The sequence below is a fragment of the Camelus bactrianus genome, chromosome X, assembly GCF_048773025.1.
Source record: "Camelus bactrianus isolate YW-2024 breed Bactrian camel chromosome X, ASM4877302v1, whole genome shotgun sequence".
Taxonomy (NCBI): domain Eukaryota; kingdom Metazoa; phylum Chordata; class Mammalia; order Artiodactyla; family Camelidae; genus Camelus; species Camelus bactrianus.
In genome coordinates this window covers 47,540,902-47,557,128 of record NC_133575.1, presented here as the reverse complement: position 1 = coordinate 47,557,128, position 16,227 = coordinate 47,540,902, and the positions used below count along the sequence as shown (strand labels likewise).

General features: G+C 37.3%; 1 protein-coding gene across 1 annotated transcript in view; it reads right to left on the bottom strand.

The window, feature by feature from the left end:
• ASB12 (ankyrin repeat and SOCS box containing 12) overlaps positions 1 to 16,227 on the bottom strand; it is a 183,512-nt gene that overhangs the window by 117,416 nt on the left and 49,869 nt on the right. Inside the window, 4 exon segments of the mRNA XM_074359235.1 lie at positions 6,070 to 6,195; position 12,862; positions 13,303 to 13,411; positions 15,287 to 15,416. Coding sequence (XP_074215336.1) covers positions 6,070 to 6,195; position 12,862; positions 13,303 to 13,411; positions 15,287 to 15,416 — 366 coding nt within the window.

The following is a 16,227-nucleotide window of genomic DNA, read 5'->3' as shown; positions in this document are numbered from 1 at the left end:
AGAGGAAGATACAGGGAAGACTAAAAGAAATGAAAAAAACCTACATCCTGACTGGTTGTATTACTACAAACCAACTATTATTTCTTGTTTATTTCCCTAAGCAAGTAACAGCAAAGCCCTGAAAACCAAAGGGACTGTGGTCTTGTTTTCAGAGGCAGCAAGGAATGGGTGGTCTGGGGAGAGAGAATCATACTTCATAGCCAGGCTTATGGAGATGATGTCAGCAATACAAGGAGAGGCAAAGCAGCTGAGGTCCTGTGACCTGCTGTAAAAAATGACAGGACAGCTTAGAAACTTACTGAATGTTGTAGGGCACAGTACTAAGATTGAACGTCTCATACACAGTGAAGACTTTATAGAGAGGGTTCCTGAAGTCTGGTTTCCTCTGAACCAAGAAAGGCCACACCGAATGGTTTTTCTCAGAGACTCTGTCAGAAAAGAAAAACAAGCCAAAAATTAAAAGCAGCAAGCAAGTATTCTCAATAGTCCTGTCAAACTTGATAATCAGCCAAATTTTATTAACAAGTAACCTAATTCAAAAGAGAGGGATAGAATATGGTAGAAGGATAATGGAAGTAAGTGGCCAATGAGCATTGATAGCATAACAAATTATCTGGGCTTTAACTTATCCATGTTTTAAATGAATAAGTTAGAAAGAGTTCTACATTGACAGCAGGAGATGCTAAACCCAGTCTCTGCCATAGAGTAGCTATGTAATCTTAGGAATGCCCGTGGCTCTTTCTGGGCCTGTCTATTCTATGAACTAACGATCTTTCCAGTTTTAAAAAGTCTGGAATTGCTTTTAAAAATCTGGTAAGTTAACAGACAGCCTAGAGGGTGAATGTCTGGCTTTTCTATATTTTATTTTATTTCAAGCCAGCTTCTCCTCCTCTCAGAGGAAGACATTGTATAAGATAGTGAAAGACAATTGGCAATTTATATTAGCAAATATTTGTGAGTAATCCTAGGTGAGCAGCACAGACTGTGATATTTATATTGCAAGACTGATTTTTTTCTTATACTTTAGTTGAGACCTTGGGAAGCCTGATCACCTAGCAAGAAAGCCTCTTAGTTAATACTCCAAAAAGCTTGGGATCAATTGTCCTCAATGAGAGTGCTGTGTAACCATGTGTGGGAAAGTCATTGGCACATTCAGTGTCAAAGAAAATTCAAAGAGAAACAGTATGGGTTGTAGGACCTAAAATTATAGCCTTGTAAATTTTATAGCCCTCAGACCATTTCAATGAGACCAAAGTCCTTGTATATCCACCTTTCTCATTTGTTTGTTGAAAAAAAACAAAAACTTTCACAGGTTAGATAGCTAATATTTGTTGAGTATTCACTATGTGTTAAACACTTGTCCAGACTACCTAAAATAACTCATTACATTTTCATGATAAAACCCTGTGAGATATTTTATCCCCAAAATAATACTGAGAAAATGAGAGAAAAACTAATTTTCAGAAATTCACATAGCTAATGAGTGACAGAGCCAAAGTCTGAACCCAGGTCTCTGATTCTAGATTGCATGATTTTCCTTTCATAAATGAATGATATTTCTGCTTGTTTTAAATAATCACTATTTTAATGTATGTTAAAAATTTCAACTTTCATACATGGAGATTCAGATTTGTGTGGGGAATGGGTGTAGGACATATTAGCCTCATTTTAAGAGGGCACAACAAAGACTATGGAAAAATATCTTAGATTTTAATGCTTAGAAAAGCAGGTCATAGACAGACTGAATGTATCTCAAAGCATTTGGGAAGAGGGTAAGAAAGGTCTGGTTCCAAAATACAAGAGAAATGTGCATATAAGCTATCTAGTAAGTACAAATATTAAAGTAGCAAGATTCATCATTGTTCTCTGTGCTGACAAGAAAACAGAATCAGAAATGTGATGCTATCCAGGATACATCAAAGAGGGGCCTGAGGCCTTGAGCTAACTGCTACTTAACCAACAGTTGTGAAACAAGAGTGGGTTGTGAGATACTTACCTATTCTTTTTCTCTGACTCCAAAATAAGAATACTGTTGACAGCAACTTTATCTTGTCAACCTCAAAAAATATTTGTGTTTTATATATTGTGAGAATGTTGAAGTTTAAGTTTAGTGCAAATTCAACTGCCTACAGGAGCTGGGAGGATAACATTAGAAGTGCACTGAGGATAAACTATAGAGAGTGGTGAGAACTGTGGCAAACAAGAGTATTTGCCTCATTTTAATGGAGCAGCTGTTTTCAGCTGTAGCTGATTACTGCCATAAGAAAATGCAGTTCCAATGTGGCCAGAGCTCCTGATCTTGCAGAGTATCTTGGCACAATGGCTTTTCTATTTAGGAAAATAATCATGAAATAATTAAATTTTTAAGTGAAATGTCATAATATTTAAATGCTGACAACGAATTCCATTTTTAAAAATGCTCCACAGACTAAACAACACATGCCTGTTGAGCAAGAACTGGCCTATGAACTGCTACTTTGTGATCTTTGACATAAGTGATAAAGGACTGTAGATAATGACTACTCACATCTACACAGTAACTTGTTCTTTACAGAGTCTTGCACATCTACTGTTTTATTGATTCCTCATGATTGTCCTGAAAAGTAGGTATTATCCCTATTTTACAGAAAAAGAATCTGAGGTTTTGAGGAATCTCCATGCAAACATTGCTTCAAAACTTTATGCTTCAAAAGTTAATTTTTACCGTTGGCATCTCCTCCCTCTCCTGAACTGCTGTCCCAAATTCAAGGTGGTTGGTAAATTCCTTTTACATGAATCCCCTCTCCCTATTCAATATTTTTGCACAAACTGAATTCACCTCTGATCTTCCCGATCCTTCTGGCAGTTTCCAAGGAAGTTCCCAAACTGGCAGAAGAAAACATGGTCATGAATCTCCAGCAGGACATTTTCATTAAACTCAAAGGCACAAGGAAATTGTTCCATTAATTGCCAGATACACTCTAGGAACTGTGTGAAGATAGGGGATACTTCTTTAGAGTCCCCATCCAGGTGGCCACACCTAAGAGATGCAAATGAAGGTAAAGAAAGATAATGATTAACATCAGGGATTACACTGTTTGGAATAGGCTATAGCAAGGTCACCTTTTGTCTCTGCTTGCATTGGCAAAGAAACACCTAACACCAAAATGCCACCAGAATCTCAAAGTTCATTAATCCGAGTGGACCTCTCAGCCACCAGCAGTCTTCACTATTATCCAGATAATAAGCCCTCTGGTCATCTATCCTATTTCCTTTTACACCTTCTTTACAGTAGAACTTCCAGCAATAATGGAAATGTTCCATATCTGTGCTGTCCAATATGGTAGTCACTAACTACTAAGCATTTGAAATGTATCTAGTGTGACTAATGAACTAAATTTTTCATTGTAATTTTAATCAATTTAAATATAAACAACCACATTTAGCTTTATGTGAGCAAGGACTATATCTACATTGTTTATGGGACAATGCCTGGCATGAAATGGATATTTAATATTTATTTATTAAGTGAATGAACAAACTGCATCCCAGACTGTTTAATGTTATCTCTCCCATGATGCCCTCTTTACCAGCTCTGCCATCCACCAGAAATTCTATTCCACTGGAAACAAATATGGCATCCTTAGCTTCTACACTGAATAGTCTACCTTTTGATTTACTGATATCTGCCTCACCAAGGACACAACTTCTTCTTGGGGTCCAAATCAAACAAAGAATGCTCGTCATCCCACTTTCCATGTGTCATAATCCTAAAACAGGGTAGAGGTGGGATCAACTTTCTCCTTGCTCCTGCTACGTTTTACTACTCCTTTCACTGTCTTAAAAACACTTCCATTATGAGTCATGCTGTTGTTCCCCTTCCTCAGTTTTGCCTTCTACAATCTTTGAGTCACTTCTCCATATTTTCTGAAGAATCTGACTCCTGTTATAAGTACTTATCTTTGGCGTTGACACAAATGTCCTACACTGGCTTAGCATATTCCTTAACTAACTCAAATCCAATTATCTTCACTGATCTTTAGCTCTACTCCACATTAGTCTCCTGCATCCATGGCTGGTTCTTGATGTTACCTAGAGGTCCTTACTCTACACTGAAACCTTAATCTCAATATCCTACTCTAATCACCATATATTATATTTCCAAAGGCTATTCATCTTACTTCCTCCAGCCTTCATGTCTGGATGTCTCAACTTGCCAGATTCCTACTAACTTCCCTTTCTTCCTTATCCATCTTCTATTATATGGTCTGCCCCATCAACTATTCTTTCCCCATCTTCTTCAACTTTCTGGTCTTTCTTGTCATTATTTTCCTTCAAAATCCAACCATAGATGAGCCTAAAAAGCTATGTTCTCTGCTTCCACATCCTGACTGATGAATGCTACTTGAGAAAATTATAAACCTATGCAAATTGCCACCACTGTCTTCATACTCAGGTGGGACTTCATTGCTCCCAAATAATCTTTAAGTATATCCTTAACCCACTTTTCCCATTAACCTCTACAGCTCTTGAAAATTTTAAGCTATCTTATCAAACCCTAACCCATTTCACACTGATTTCTACAGTGTCACTAAAAAAGATCAAGGTCATCAAGTAAAAATGTGCCTTTGGTACCAGCTCAGTGTCTGATATAATATAAGCATATTGTTAGTTACTTGGTAAGTATTTGTTATTGTTCTCATAACATAGGTAAAATCACAGTGAAGCTGTTTGTCTTACAGCAGACATTAGGTCACTACATAAATCTAAGTCCTTGCATCCACCTCTTATGGAAGAACAGATATCTGCGCCTGCCTTTCTTCTTATAAAAGGTTAAAAGATGCACTGTCTTAGATATTCCTGCTGCCTAAATACCCTCCTCATCCCACTGCTCTGTCTAGCAAACTCCTATTCATTCCCTAAAATTTATCTTTAAATACTACCTATTACTGGAAGCCTATCCTGACTTCTTCAAACACAGTTAAGCATTTTTTCCTCTGTGGCTGATGATGCCTGTTCTCTGAAATATTTAACAATTTGATATAATCACCTGCACACTTTGAAGGCAGATATAATATTCTAGTCTTACTATTCCTTCCTGCACAAGAACATATTGGGGTTTGATAAACCTCATCCTAATGAACTCTCATTAGCCTCTACCTTTAAAATAAGGCTATTTTTACCTTTGGGAGAATTTGTGGCCCATGGATATCCATTATTTCTCCATCAGGATCTTTATTTTTATACAATAAGAAAACTCTGTATTAGGAAAATCATAAAATTAATTAGCCATAACTGTAAAAATATCAAAACACTTTGCTGAAATGGACTTTGTACAAATTTGGGTTGAATTGATCATAAACTTAATTTACCAAATGATAACTAAGTAACTTGGATTTCATCTAAAGGCCTATACAATGTTCCTTCAAATTTCAAAGCTCTCAAGAGCATTTATTCTGGATTTGTAACCAGTGTCATATTTCTTTTGGCTTTTACATGATGTGTGATAAGCTATTTTAGTCATAACTAATTCAATACTTATGAATATGATGTTAAAATCAATCTATGGAAAAACGGGAATCCAAAGGTAGTATTTGGGTTTGAACCAAGAACAAATTTTGGTATAAAATCATTTTCAATAATTTTAAAAAATAAAGTATTTCCCCCAAAAGGGGATAAACTCCTGTGAATTCTGTTTCTTAGAAAGATAAAGAAGCCTTGGATTTAGCACCAGAAAATATTTATGAGTCTGGCATCCAAACAACTGAAATATTGGACATGAGGAGCCTATCAGTCTATTTTTCACTCATCCATTCAACTTCACAAACTTTTTTGAGTCTTTCCTGCCCTTAGAGCAGCCTATTATATACAACTTATCTTTTGACAGGTAAGAAACTATGTTCAATGTGCAACAGAAAAATATATATGCTATAAATTCCTAGTTTAGCAGAAAGAAGCTAAATTGAAAAACAGCTACTTTTGTAGATTTGGAGCTCCTTCTTATAGAAAACAAATTGGTTGAGAGTTATTTTTTATTCATTCACAATCTGCTACTTGTATGAAATAAAATCCAGTCACTTGCTCTCTTACCATGAGTCCTTTTAATGTCCTATAAAATGGATCTAAGAGGATGCTGGCCACAGAGCAGACCTGTGTTATGCGGTCCCACCCATCAGAACAGTGGACTAAGACGTTGGCTTTTTCTACCTTCACTGCCTGTGAAGACAAGAGTCAAAAAGTAGCATAAACAACTTTTGCATAGCATGCCAGGTTAATAAATAGGGTTGCCAAATGCCATCCCTATAGTGGAGAACTTGATCTTACTGGGCTACATTAGTTTCTTCTCATAATATTGACATCCTGTATGGGGAATTAAAACAGGAGAGCTTACCATATAGGAAAAGAAAACCAAAACCAACACATGATACAAGGTAAAAAGAAAAACAAAGGTAAGTCTAAATTCATAAAACTTCTGAAGAAGACAAGGATCAAGTCTCAGAAAGAGTCACACCAGTCAGAATGGCCATCATTCAGAAGTCCACAAATGACAAATGCTGGAGAGGCTGTGGAGAAAAGGGAACCCTCCCACACTGCTGGTGGGAATGCAGTTTTGTGCAGCCACTATGGAAAACAGTATGGAGATTCCTCAAAACACTAGGAATAGACTTACCATATGACCCAGGAATCCTGCTCCTGGGCATATATCCAGAAGGAACCTTACTTCAAAATGACACCTGCACCCCAATGTTCATAGCAGCACTATTTACAATAGCCAAGACATGGAAACAGCCTAAATGTCCATCAACAGATGACTGGATAAAGAAGTGGTAGTATATTTATAAAATGTAATACTATTCAGCCATAAAAACCGACAACATAGTGCCACTTGCAGCAACATGGATGCTCCTGGAGAATGTCATTCTAAGTGAAGTAAGCCAGAAAGAGAAACAAAAATACCATATGAGATTGCTCATATGTGGAATCTAAACATACAAACAAAGCACAAATACAAAACAGAAATAGACTCATAGACATAGAATACAAACTTGTGGTTGTCAAGGAGGCGGAGGGTGGGAAGGGATAGACTGGGATTTCAAAATTGTAGAATAGATAAACAAGATTATACTGTATAGCACAGAGAAATATACACAAGCTCTTATGGTAGCTCACAGAGAAAAAAATGTTACAATGAATATATATATGTTCATGCATAACTGAAAAATTGTGCTCTACACTGGAATTTGACACAACATTGTAAAATGATTATAAATCAATTAAAAAAATGTTTTTTAAAAAAAGAAAAAAAAGAAAGAGGAATGGGCAAGGGGAAGAATTCATGCTCAAAAACAGAATATTTCTACATTCCAGTCCCAGATCAGACAATGCCTTCCTCTGTAATCTTTACCGTTTAGTCTTACTAATGTAAATCCTTCCAACTTAAGAGGGAGGGGTTTACCTGTCTGAGGTCAGTTTCTGTACAATCAGAATGATGTAAAAAGATGGGTTGTTACTCAACCTGGGCAATTTTGGCAATGGTAGCTATTGAGATTTCACTTATTAATTCTAACACTTAATTAGTGTTAATTACTCTGTGCCAGGTATGTGCTAAGGATTAGAAATACAAAGATGAGATTCAGGTTCTGCCTTCAAGGAGCTCACAAACTAGTCAGGGTGAGCAAAGTTAAATAAATAAATACAATATAGTGGAAAATTGCTGCTATAAGGTAATGTGTAGTAACTATATCTTTTTGTAGGAGCCAGGGAAGCTTAATCCTTGAAGGAAGAGTAGGATTTCCTCAGGTGATGAAGGAGAAAGAAATTAATTTATTCACTCATTCATTCCTTTAGTCACCTAGCCAATAACTACTGAGTGACTATACTATGGTGTACACGGAGGATACAAAAAACACTTAAATGAATGACTACAAACCATTGATAACTGAAACAATAAAAGTTGGTACTGGATACAACAAAGGCACACAATAACCAAAAAGGAGGAGATGACTAAAGCAAGTCTTGTCAGATGAGTAGGCATTTGGCAGATGGACCAGGAGGAAAGGAGATTCCAGGCAGAGGCATAATATGGCAGCATGTACAAAGGCAAGGACGCATGGCATAGGTAAGGAATTCTTAAGTAGGTTGGTGGTTGATGTTAGGCTGGAAGTGAGGCAGTCAGGAGAGATAGGTCTGGTCAGGAAGGCAAGAGTCAGACTGACAAGAGTGCATTTTATCCGGTGGCAACAGGGACCCACTGAAGTGTTAAAAGCAGTGGAGTGCCATGATCAGATGTATTCACTGTGCTGACAGCAAGGAGAATGAATTGGAAGGGCATATATTTGGATTTAGGAAGACCAGTCATAGAGCTACTAAAATTGTGAAAGGCAATGAGGGCCTGAACTAAGATAGGAGCAGTGGGGTTGAAAAGAAGAAGATGGATGTTAAAAATGAAAATTTAACAGGACATAGTGAGAGAATGGATGTGGGAAGAAGGAGAAGGAAGAATCAAAGATGACCCTGAAATGTGTGGCTTAGTAACTAGATGGCTGATAGTGCCATCAGTCTGAACAGTGAATACAGATGAAGAAACAAGTTTTAGTTGTTGAGAGTAGGTACGAAGATTTAAGTTTGGGCCATGGTGATAATGAGGTAGTTGAGGAACATCCAATGGAAAGTCCAGTGGAGAACTGGATATGTGGATCTGGCGTTCAGGAGAGGGAGGAAACTGAGCCAGAGTATAGATTTGACCACTATCTGAATAGAGGTGATAGTAGAAGTTGTGTACGGCTGGTGCTGTCCAGGCAGAGACCACAGTGAGAAAAGGAAAGACCTTAAAAATCAGTAAATTTTAAAGGAAAAGTAGAGGTGGGGGGAAATATGATAGGAGTCAGCTTGTGAAAAAGAAGCCTGAAAGGCAGAAAGAGAACCAGGAAGGAGTAGTTGGATTAAAGCCAAGGCTACAAAAATGGTTCAAAGAGAAAGGCGACAATGGTACCAAATGCAGCAGAGTAGTCAAAGCAGAACAAAGATTAAAGAGTGACCCTTAGATTGACAAGTTAAGGGTCAATATTGACCTCAGAAAGAATAGTAGTAATGATATGGAAATTGGATCACAGTGAACTGAAGAGTGAAGGGGGAGGTGAGGAACTGTTAATAGGGAAAGACAATTGCTTTCAAGAAAGCTCCAACCAAGAGGAAAGAGGACAATAGCTAGAAGAGGCTAAGAAAAGTAGGAATAAAAAAGTATTGAGCATATTTCTAAAGGATGAAGCCAATAAAAGAAATAGGTTGAAAATGTAGGGAAAAGAGGTTCCTTGAAGGAGGGGATGGTATTAAGGATACAGGTAGAGGGATTAGTCTGACACAGAAGATGAGGCAACATTTCCTCTGAGATAACAAGAAAGGAGGAAAAAAAGTTGCTAAGGATAGTAGTGGGAAGGCAACCTTGATTTCTCCACAAAGGAGACATATCTGAATATGTGTTTATAGAGAGAGGTGTAACGGTGACATAGCCAGCCTGAAAGTAAAATACAAATTAGGAATACCTGCTTGGTGGAACAGAACTGGGACCTAACCAGAGATACATAAAATGACTTCTAAGTGGTCCTAAAACTACAGGACTACTGTTGGTGTAGCGATATCATGTACACATACACACCGTATGCAGAGAGAGCTGATGGCTACTCTGAAGCTTTATTAAGTTACACAGTCTTATATAGCAAAGAAGAATGACAAGGGAAATGGTTAACAGGCAGTGTCTGGCTCAAGGTAAGAAGACCCTTTATGTTTTGGTAAATCATGTTCGTGTTGGCACCAGCGAGCCTTACAACTTATCAGGGCGGAATGTATGAGAAACGGCTGCTTCACAACATTCTTCCTGGACTCAGGCGGCTGTGCCTGTCTTAGGTTGCCCCCTCTGGAGATCTGACCCATCCTTGGCTAACCAGCCTTCTCACCTCTGAGTCTGCAGCTTTTTATAACTTGTTTACCATTCCAGCCCAAGGCTCGTTCCTTTGTTCCCACAGTCGGGGGCGTACAGACTACAGTCATTATTATAGACCATAAACCAGTGATTGTACCAATTAACATGTCTATGGGACTTATTTCTTTGTAGCAAAGTTTAGTAGTCAGGGTATAAAAGCAGAAAGAAGAGAATTAGAGATTAGCAAGGCAGGTAGAGTGGAAGGATAAAGAGGCAAGGTGGAATGGGTGAGGTGCTACAACACTAGGTCTTGGCTAGATAGGGAAGAATGTAGGAAAAGGTGGAAAAAGTGGAGTTAAAAGTGTAGAGGTCTCCATGGGATAGAAGAACCAGGTTAGCTGGAGTAAGAGTGTGAGACCTGGAATATAAAAGCTGAAAGAACTATCAGTGCAGTGTTTGACAGACTGTAAATGGACAATCAAAAGTCTCCTGGGATTGAGAGGAATAATCAGGATGGAGAAGAAACCACCCTCCTAAAGCTATTTCCAAAGTCCTTAATGGAGAAGGAGTCACTAAGAGAGGTACAGAGTGATATAGCTAACTGAAATAGATCTAAGCGGAGAAAGGAGTTTTATAAGGAGCAAGGAGAGTATTTAACATGCCATGGATCATGTGGCTCATGGGGTGTAGAAACATGAGTAACCTTTGTAGTAGAAGGTACAAGAGAAATGATATTCCTAGGATAGTTAGGTTGCAAGCAAGACAAAAGCTAGAGAGATCTGGAAAAAAGTTTATTAACCTTTTTAACTCCTCAGTTAACCAGATATGTCAAGTAGTATCAGAGGCCTGACGGCGGCAACTACACACTTTCCTTAAGGCTACAAATAGAGTAAAAAGTCACTAGTGGACTAGAAAAGATGCTCCATTTTGCCAATGATTAAAGGTATGCAAATTAAAACATGACATAAAATGCATCACCTATCAAATTGGCAAAGATTTAAAAGGACTGATGATAAATAACCATCACTAGCTATGTGGAGAAATAGGCATTTTTGGTGGGAATGGAAAGTGATGCAACCTATTTGAAAGGCAATTTAGCCACATCTAGTAAAGCCTGAAATATTCACACCCTTTGATTCAAAATCCACTTCTAAGAGTGCCCACACATATAAAAAATATACGTTCAAAGACACTGATGCAACAATTTCTGCATTTGTGAAAAAATGTGAATAACTGAATTGCCCATTAACAGTGACTATGATAAATTCACATAAAGGAATATTATATAGTCACTGAAAAGAATTAGGTAGTACTGACTGAACTGACCTGGAAAATGTTCATTATATATTAAGAATAAAAAGTCAGTTGCAGAAAAATATGCATAGTATAATCTCATTTTTACAAAGTTATAGTAAAATATGTAATTATATATGTTGAAAAATTCTAGACCTGCACTGTCCAATATGGTAGTCACTAGCCACAAGCAGCTATTTAAATTTAAATTGATTCAAATCAGATAAAATTTAAAATTCAGTTCCTCACTCTCACTAGCCACATTTCAAGTATACAATCACCACATATGACTAGTGGCTGTTGTATTAGTACAGATTCAGAACATTTCCATCATCATAGAAAGTTCAGATAGACAGTGCTGATCTAGCGGCTTACCTTGAACTATATGTGATATGTGTATTGCGGGGCAAACTACAGGGAACATTTGCATTTTACGTTATATATTTCTGAAACATTTACTTCTTTGATAACTTACATGTATAACTTTTGTAATGAGAAGAAAATAAAGATAATGAGAGACAAAGTGAGAGAGGAAAGGATACTATAGTGTTTTTGAGAACAACAAGATTTTCACCATTGCCAGGGTCTTATGAGCAATAGGGAGCCATTGGAGGATTTTGAGTTTAAAGTGGCATTATTAGATATGCTCAAGAAAGATGACTTTAGAAGCAATTTGGTTGCCAAATTGGGGAGCAACTACTAGAGATAAGTAAATCAGTTAGAAAGTTATAGTACCTAAGGCAAGGGATGTCTTAACTATTTCAGCAGTAGAGGCTGGGAAGAAAGACAGATTTGAGAAACACTTCTGAGAAGAACTGACAGGACTAGGCGATTGCCAGATGGAGGGGGAGATAATTCAGGGCTGACTGAGTTTTCAAACTTGGGATACCAGATAGGTGGTGATAAAGATGGGAAGCACAGGATAATTGTGGAATTCCAAGCCTATCTTTTTCATCTACTTATTTTAATTCAACAAATATTTATGAGGTCGTACTGTCTATCAAATCTATCCCTCTTCTCCATTCTCACTCTCTTTGGTCTAATGAAGCTGGTTTCAAAAAGGAAATACAAATGTATGGATGTGAGACATGTGAAAAAGGGACAATATGAAGAATGGCTAGAGCAGTGGTCTTGAAACGACCAAGGGAGTCACACAGCAAGCATTAATAATATATTACAATGAAAAATGTAGGCAATAGGACTAGGCAATTGAAAAACATTAGGGTTGAATATTTAAGACAGTAGGGTTGGATATTTAATTACACATACCCTAAAAAGTTGTTAATCCAGAGGCTATAAATCTCATTACCTTCAACTGAGAAAATGACAGCAGAAGGATGACAAGTGATTCTCTCCTTTTCTTTACTTCTACCAAATAACAGGAGTGGGGTAAAGAGAGCAAGTTTTCATGTAGGAATATATAAACAAAACTTTAAAATAAGAAAATGTAGACTCCAAATTTCTTCTTTATTTTTTACATCACCTAACAAGTGATACAGAGGCCATGGTTCTGAAGGTCAGAAAATAAGCGAGTCAGCATAAATGAGTGATTAAGTCTGCTTAGACTGCATTCAAGGCAGACCTAAGCAAAGAAGTAAAAAATGTCTGCTTTATACTCAGAACTCTGAAAACCCATAGAAATACAAGCTCTGCATTTATTTTACATTCACTCTTACTTCCACTTGGTATCTTGGAATCAAGACAAAAATATACCAGAGTATTTGAGCTGGAAGGACCAGGAGAGATTATCTAAGAGTTTTTAACCTAAGATCTGGGGTCTGTGTACTTCCCTGAAATTAAGGTCTATTTTCTGCATGTATAGCCATATATACATTTTCTGGGGGGAGAGGGTCAATCATATTCCCAAAGAGTTCTGTGGGTCCTTCAAAAGTTATATCATTAGATTTTAGTCCAGCCACCTTGTCTTACAGATGGAGAAATTGAGGCCCAAATAAGGGAAGAGATTTGCCAAGGGCACACAATAAATTAGTGGCAGAGCTGAATCTACAAACTAAGTTTTTTTTTCAATATTCTTTCCACCATGATACACTGCTACCTCAAGAGATCCCATAATTAAGTCAGTGCAAGTTTTAAAAGTCCTAATTATTAACTTTGCAATGAAAATTCCAGCATCCATAATAGCTTTAATGTGTCTCAACCACCCTGAGCTCTCCAGGCTGCTAAGAAATTCACTCATTCTTGGGGTTTTCAATTCACAAACTAAGGTAGAAAAGGAAGCAGAGATTGAAATTCACAATCACCTCAGTTTATTCACCAAGAAAGGGGACAGTGAATCCCCATTTTGTAAATGAGGAAGCTGAGGTACAGAAAGCTTAAATGATTAGTTGGAAACCACACAGTGAATCAGGGCCAGGAACAGGGTTATAGCCTACCATATCTCCGAGCTTGGTTCTCTGCTTTCTTGAGTTGTAGAACCCATCCCCCAAGACCATAGAAATCTCTGAAATCTCTGAATAAGAGAGCCAGAAGACTGAATCAGCATCCATGGGAAAACACTCATATCTCCTCTGATTCCCATCTCAATTCCTCCTACTCATCCTTACTCTGCAAGCCCTTAACATCTGTCTCTACTTCCACATTCCAACCTACTCCCTGCAGCCCTGTGCTGTATCAACAGGTTGAAAAAAAATTACGTTAATTTTCATGCACTTTGCACTAGTTACCCAGCAGAGGGCAATCTTTTGCCTCAAATACCTGCAGAAAGTCCCTTTCTCTTATACTGTTACTATAGAATATTCAGGTACAAAAAAGAAAGGAGGAAGATACCCAAGGAAGAACAACTAATATCCTAAATGGGCTACAGACTGAAAAGACAGGATCTGACAAGGGTTGTGTAAGGGAGAGGTCCTGACAGACAACAGGAGTACAAAATTGAAGAAGAGAGAGGAGGAACAGGGAGTTCACTTAATGAAGGCAGGTTTTCACTATCTGTGCTTGAGTTAACATACTGCAACGTGGAATCACAGGTAGTGGCTTTGGGAGAAATGTGTTAGACTCAGGAGTCCTATAATGCCCCCATCTCATCTTGCCCCAATTCTGATCCCAATTATTTTCCAGTGACGGCAGATGACCCAAATTGTCTGATACCAGCTTTATTCCTTTGAAGTCTAAATTCACCCCCTTAATCACCACAGTGATGAAATCAGACTGACTCCTTACAGCAGATTAAATGAGGTGAGTTCTTACCTTGAGGATGATGAAATGAATCCCAAATTTGTTTACACTTATGTTGCAAGTGTTGATCTACCCACCCCTAAACAGCAGTCTCTGTAATTCTGCAGAGAGAAATGATTTCTGTAGGAACAAAACCCAGATGGACTCCACAGTTATGAAATGAAACATCTTAGTCCTCTGTCAAGTCAACACTGCTATAATTCAGTACTATCAATGTAAACTAGATTCATACTGTAGTCAAAAATCTTATCACCTATTCTATATTCAATTCTATATCTTATGTGGAATCTAAAAAGAAAAGAAAAGAAAAGAAAAGGACAAATGAATATAAATACAAAACAGAAACAGACTCATAGACATAGAATACAAATTTGTTGTTGCCAAGGGGGCCGGGGGTGGGAAGAGACAGATTGGGAGTTCAAAATTGTAGATACTAACAGGCGTATGTAGAATAGATAAACAAGATTATACTGTATAGCACAGGAAAATATATACAAGATCTGATGGTAGCTCACAGTGAAAAAGAATGTGACAATGAATATATGTATGTGTATGTGTAACTGGAAAATTGTGCTCTATATTTGAAATTGACACAACATTGTAAACTGACTATAACTCAATAAAATAAATTTTAAAAATCTTATAGTAACCTATAATGAAAAATAATATAAAAATGAAAATGTATGTATATGTATGACTGAAACATTATGTTGAAAACATTATGCTGTACACCAGAAACTGACACACTGTAAACTGAATATAGTTTTAAAAAATCTTATTTCCTATTAACTCTGCTTATCTGGTTGCCTTATGTTTCACCTCAAAATCAGGCACATTTTTTCTGTATACAATTATGCAAAGCTTATAACCGCTGGCCTAGCCCAGTTGAAATCCCGGTACCTTCCAAGAGTTTTTGCAGGCACCACATTACATGGGTGTTCTCAATGCCCGTGAACCTGAAGCGAATGTTGGCATAATTGTCTTCATTTTCATATCCCTTCCCAGATGCTTGCTTGGCCATGGCATTTAACTGCAATACTGAGGACATAAGAGAACAAATCGGGCAGATGATGAACGAGCACAGTTCACCAATCTCAATGCCCAAACAGGTTTAAATCTTACCCATTTATAAAGAAGTTAAATCAGGGCACATTCTGGAATGGAGATAATTTTACTGGCTTTTGGATCAGGTATCTTAAGTAATGAAGCAGTATAGGGAAAGAAGAATATGGCAGCTATGAGGATATCTGATCTGAAGAACTAAAACAATACTTTTGATCTTTCTATCACAAACAACTGTTTTCTCAGCTTTAAGGGCTTTATACTGAGAAATATGTGAAAGTTCAAAAATCTTTACAAAGAAGAAGCTCCAGAAAGGAGTTTAAGAACTTCAGGGCCAATTAATTTTAGTTACTCTAGAAAAATGTCTAAAACATGACTGCATGAGATAAATTATTTTCACTCACCGATAAAACCGAAATGGAGATACCAAGAGCTATTTTAACACTATGTTCAGCTTGTGGTAATCAGAATATTTCTAGGTCATATAAAGATTGTTGAGTGGGGTAGTGAGTAAATGAGACTTGCTGAGAAGAGATATTAATGCAAAAACTAGAAAGCAGCCAGGATACCTTGTATAATGATAACCATCTTACTAATTAAATGATTTTCTGTTTTCTGGGCCTGTTTGTCATCTTCCATTATTATACATTTCAGAAAGGCAGGAAGAGCATGCATATGGGCAGGGTGTAGTTTTTGTATTAATAAAAAAGAATGCCATTAAAACCTCAAAATTAAAATGATTCACGTTAATACATGCAAGGAAAAAAGAATATGTGTAA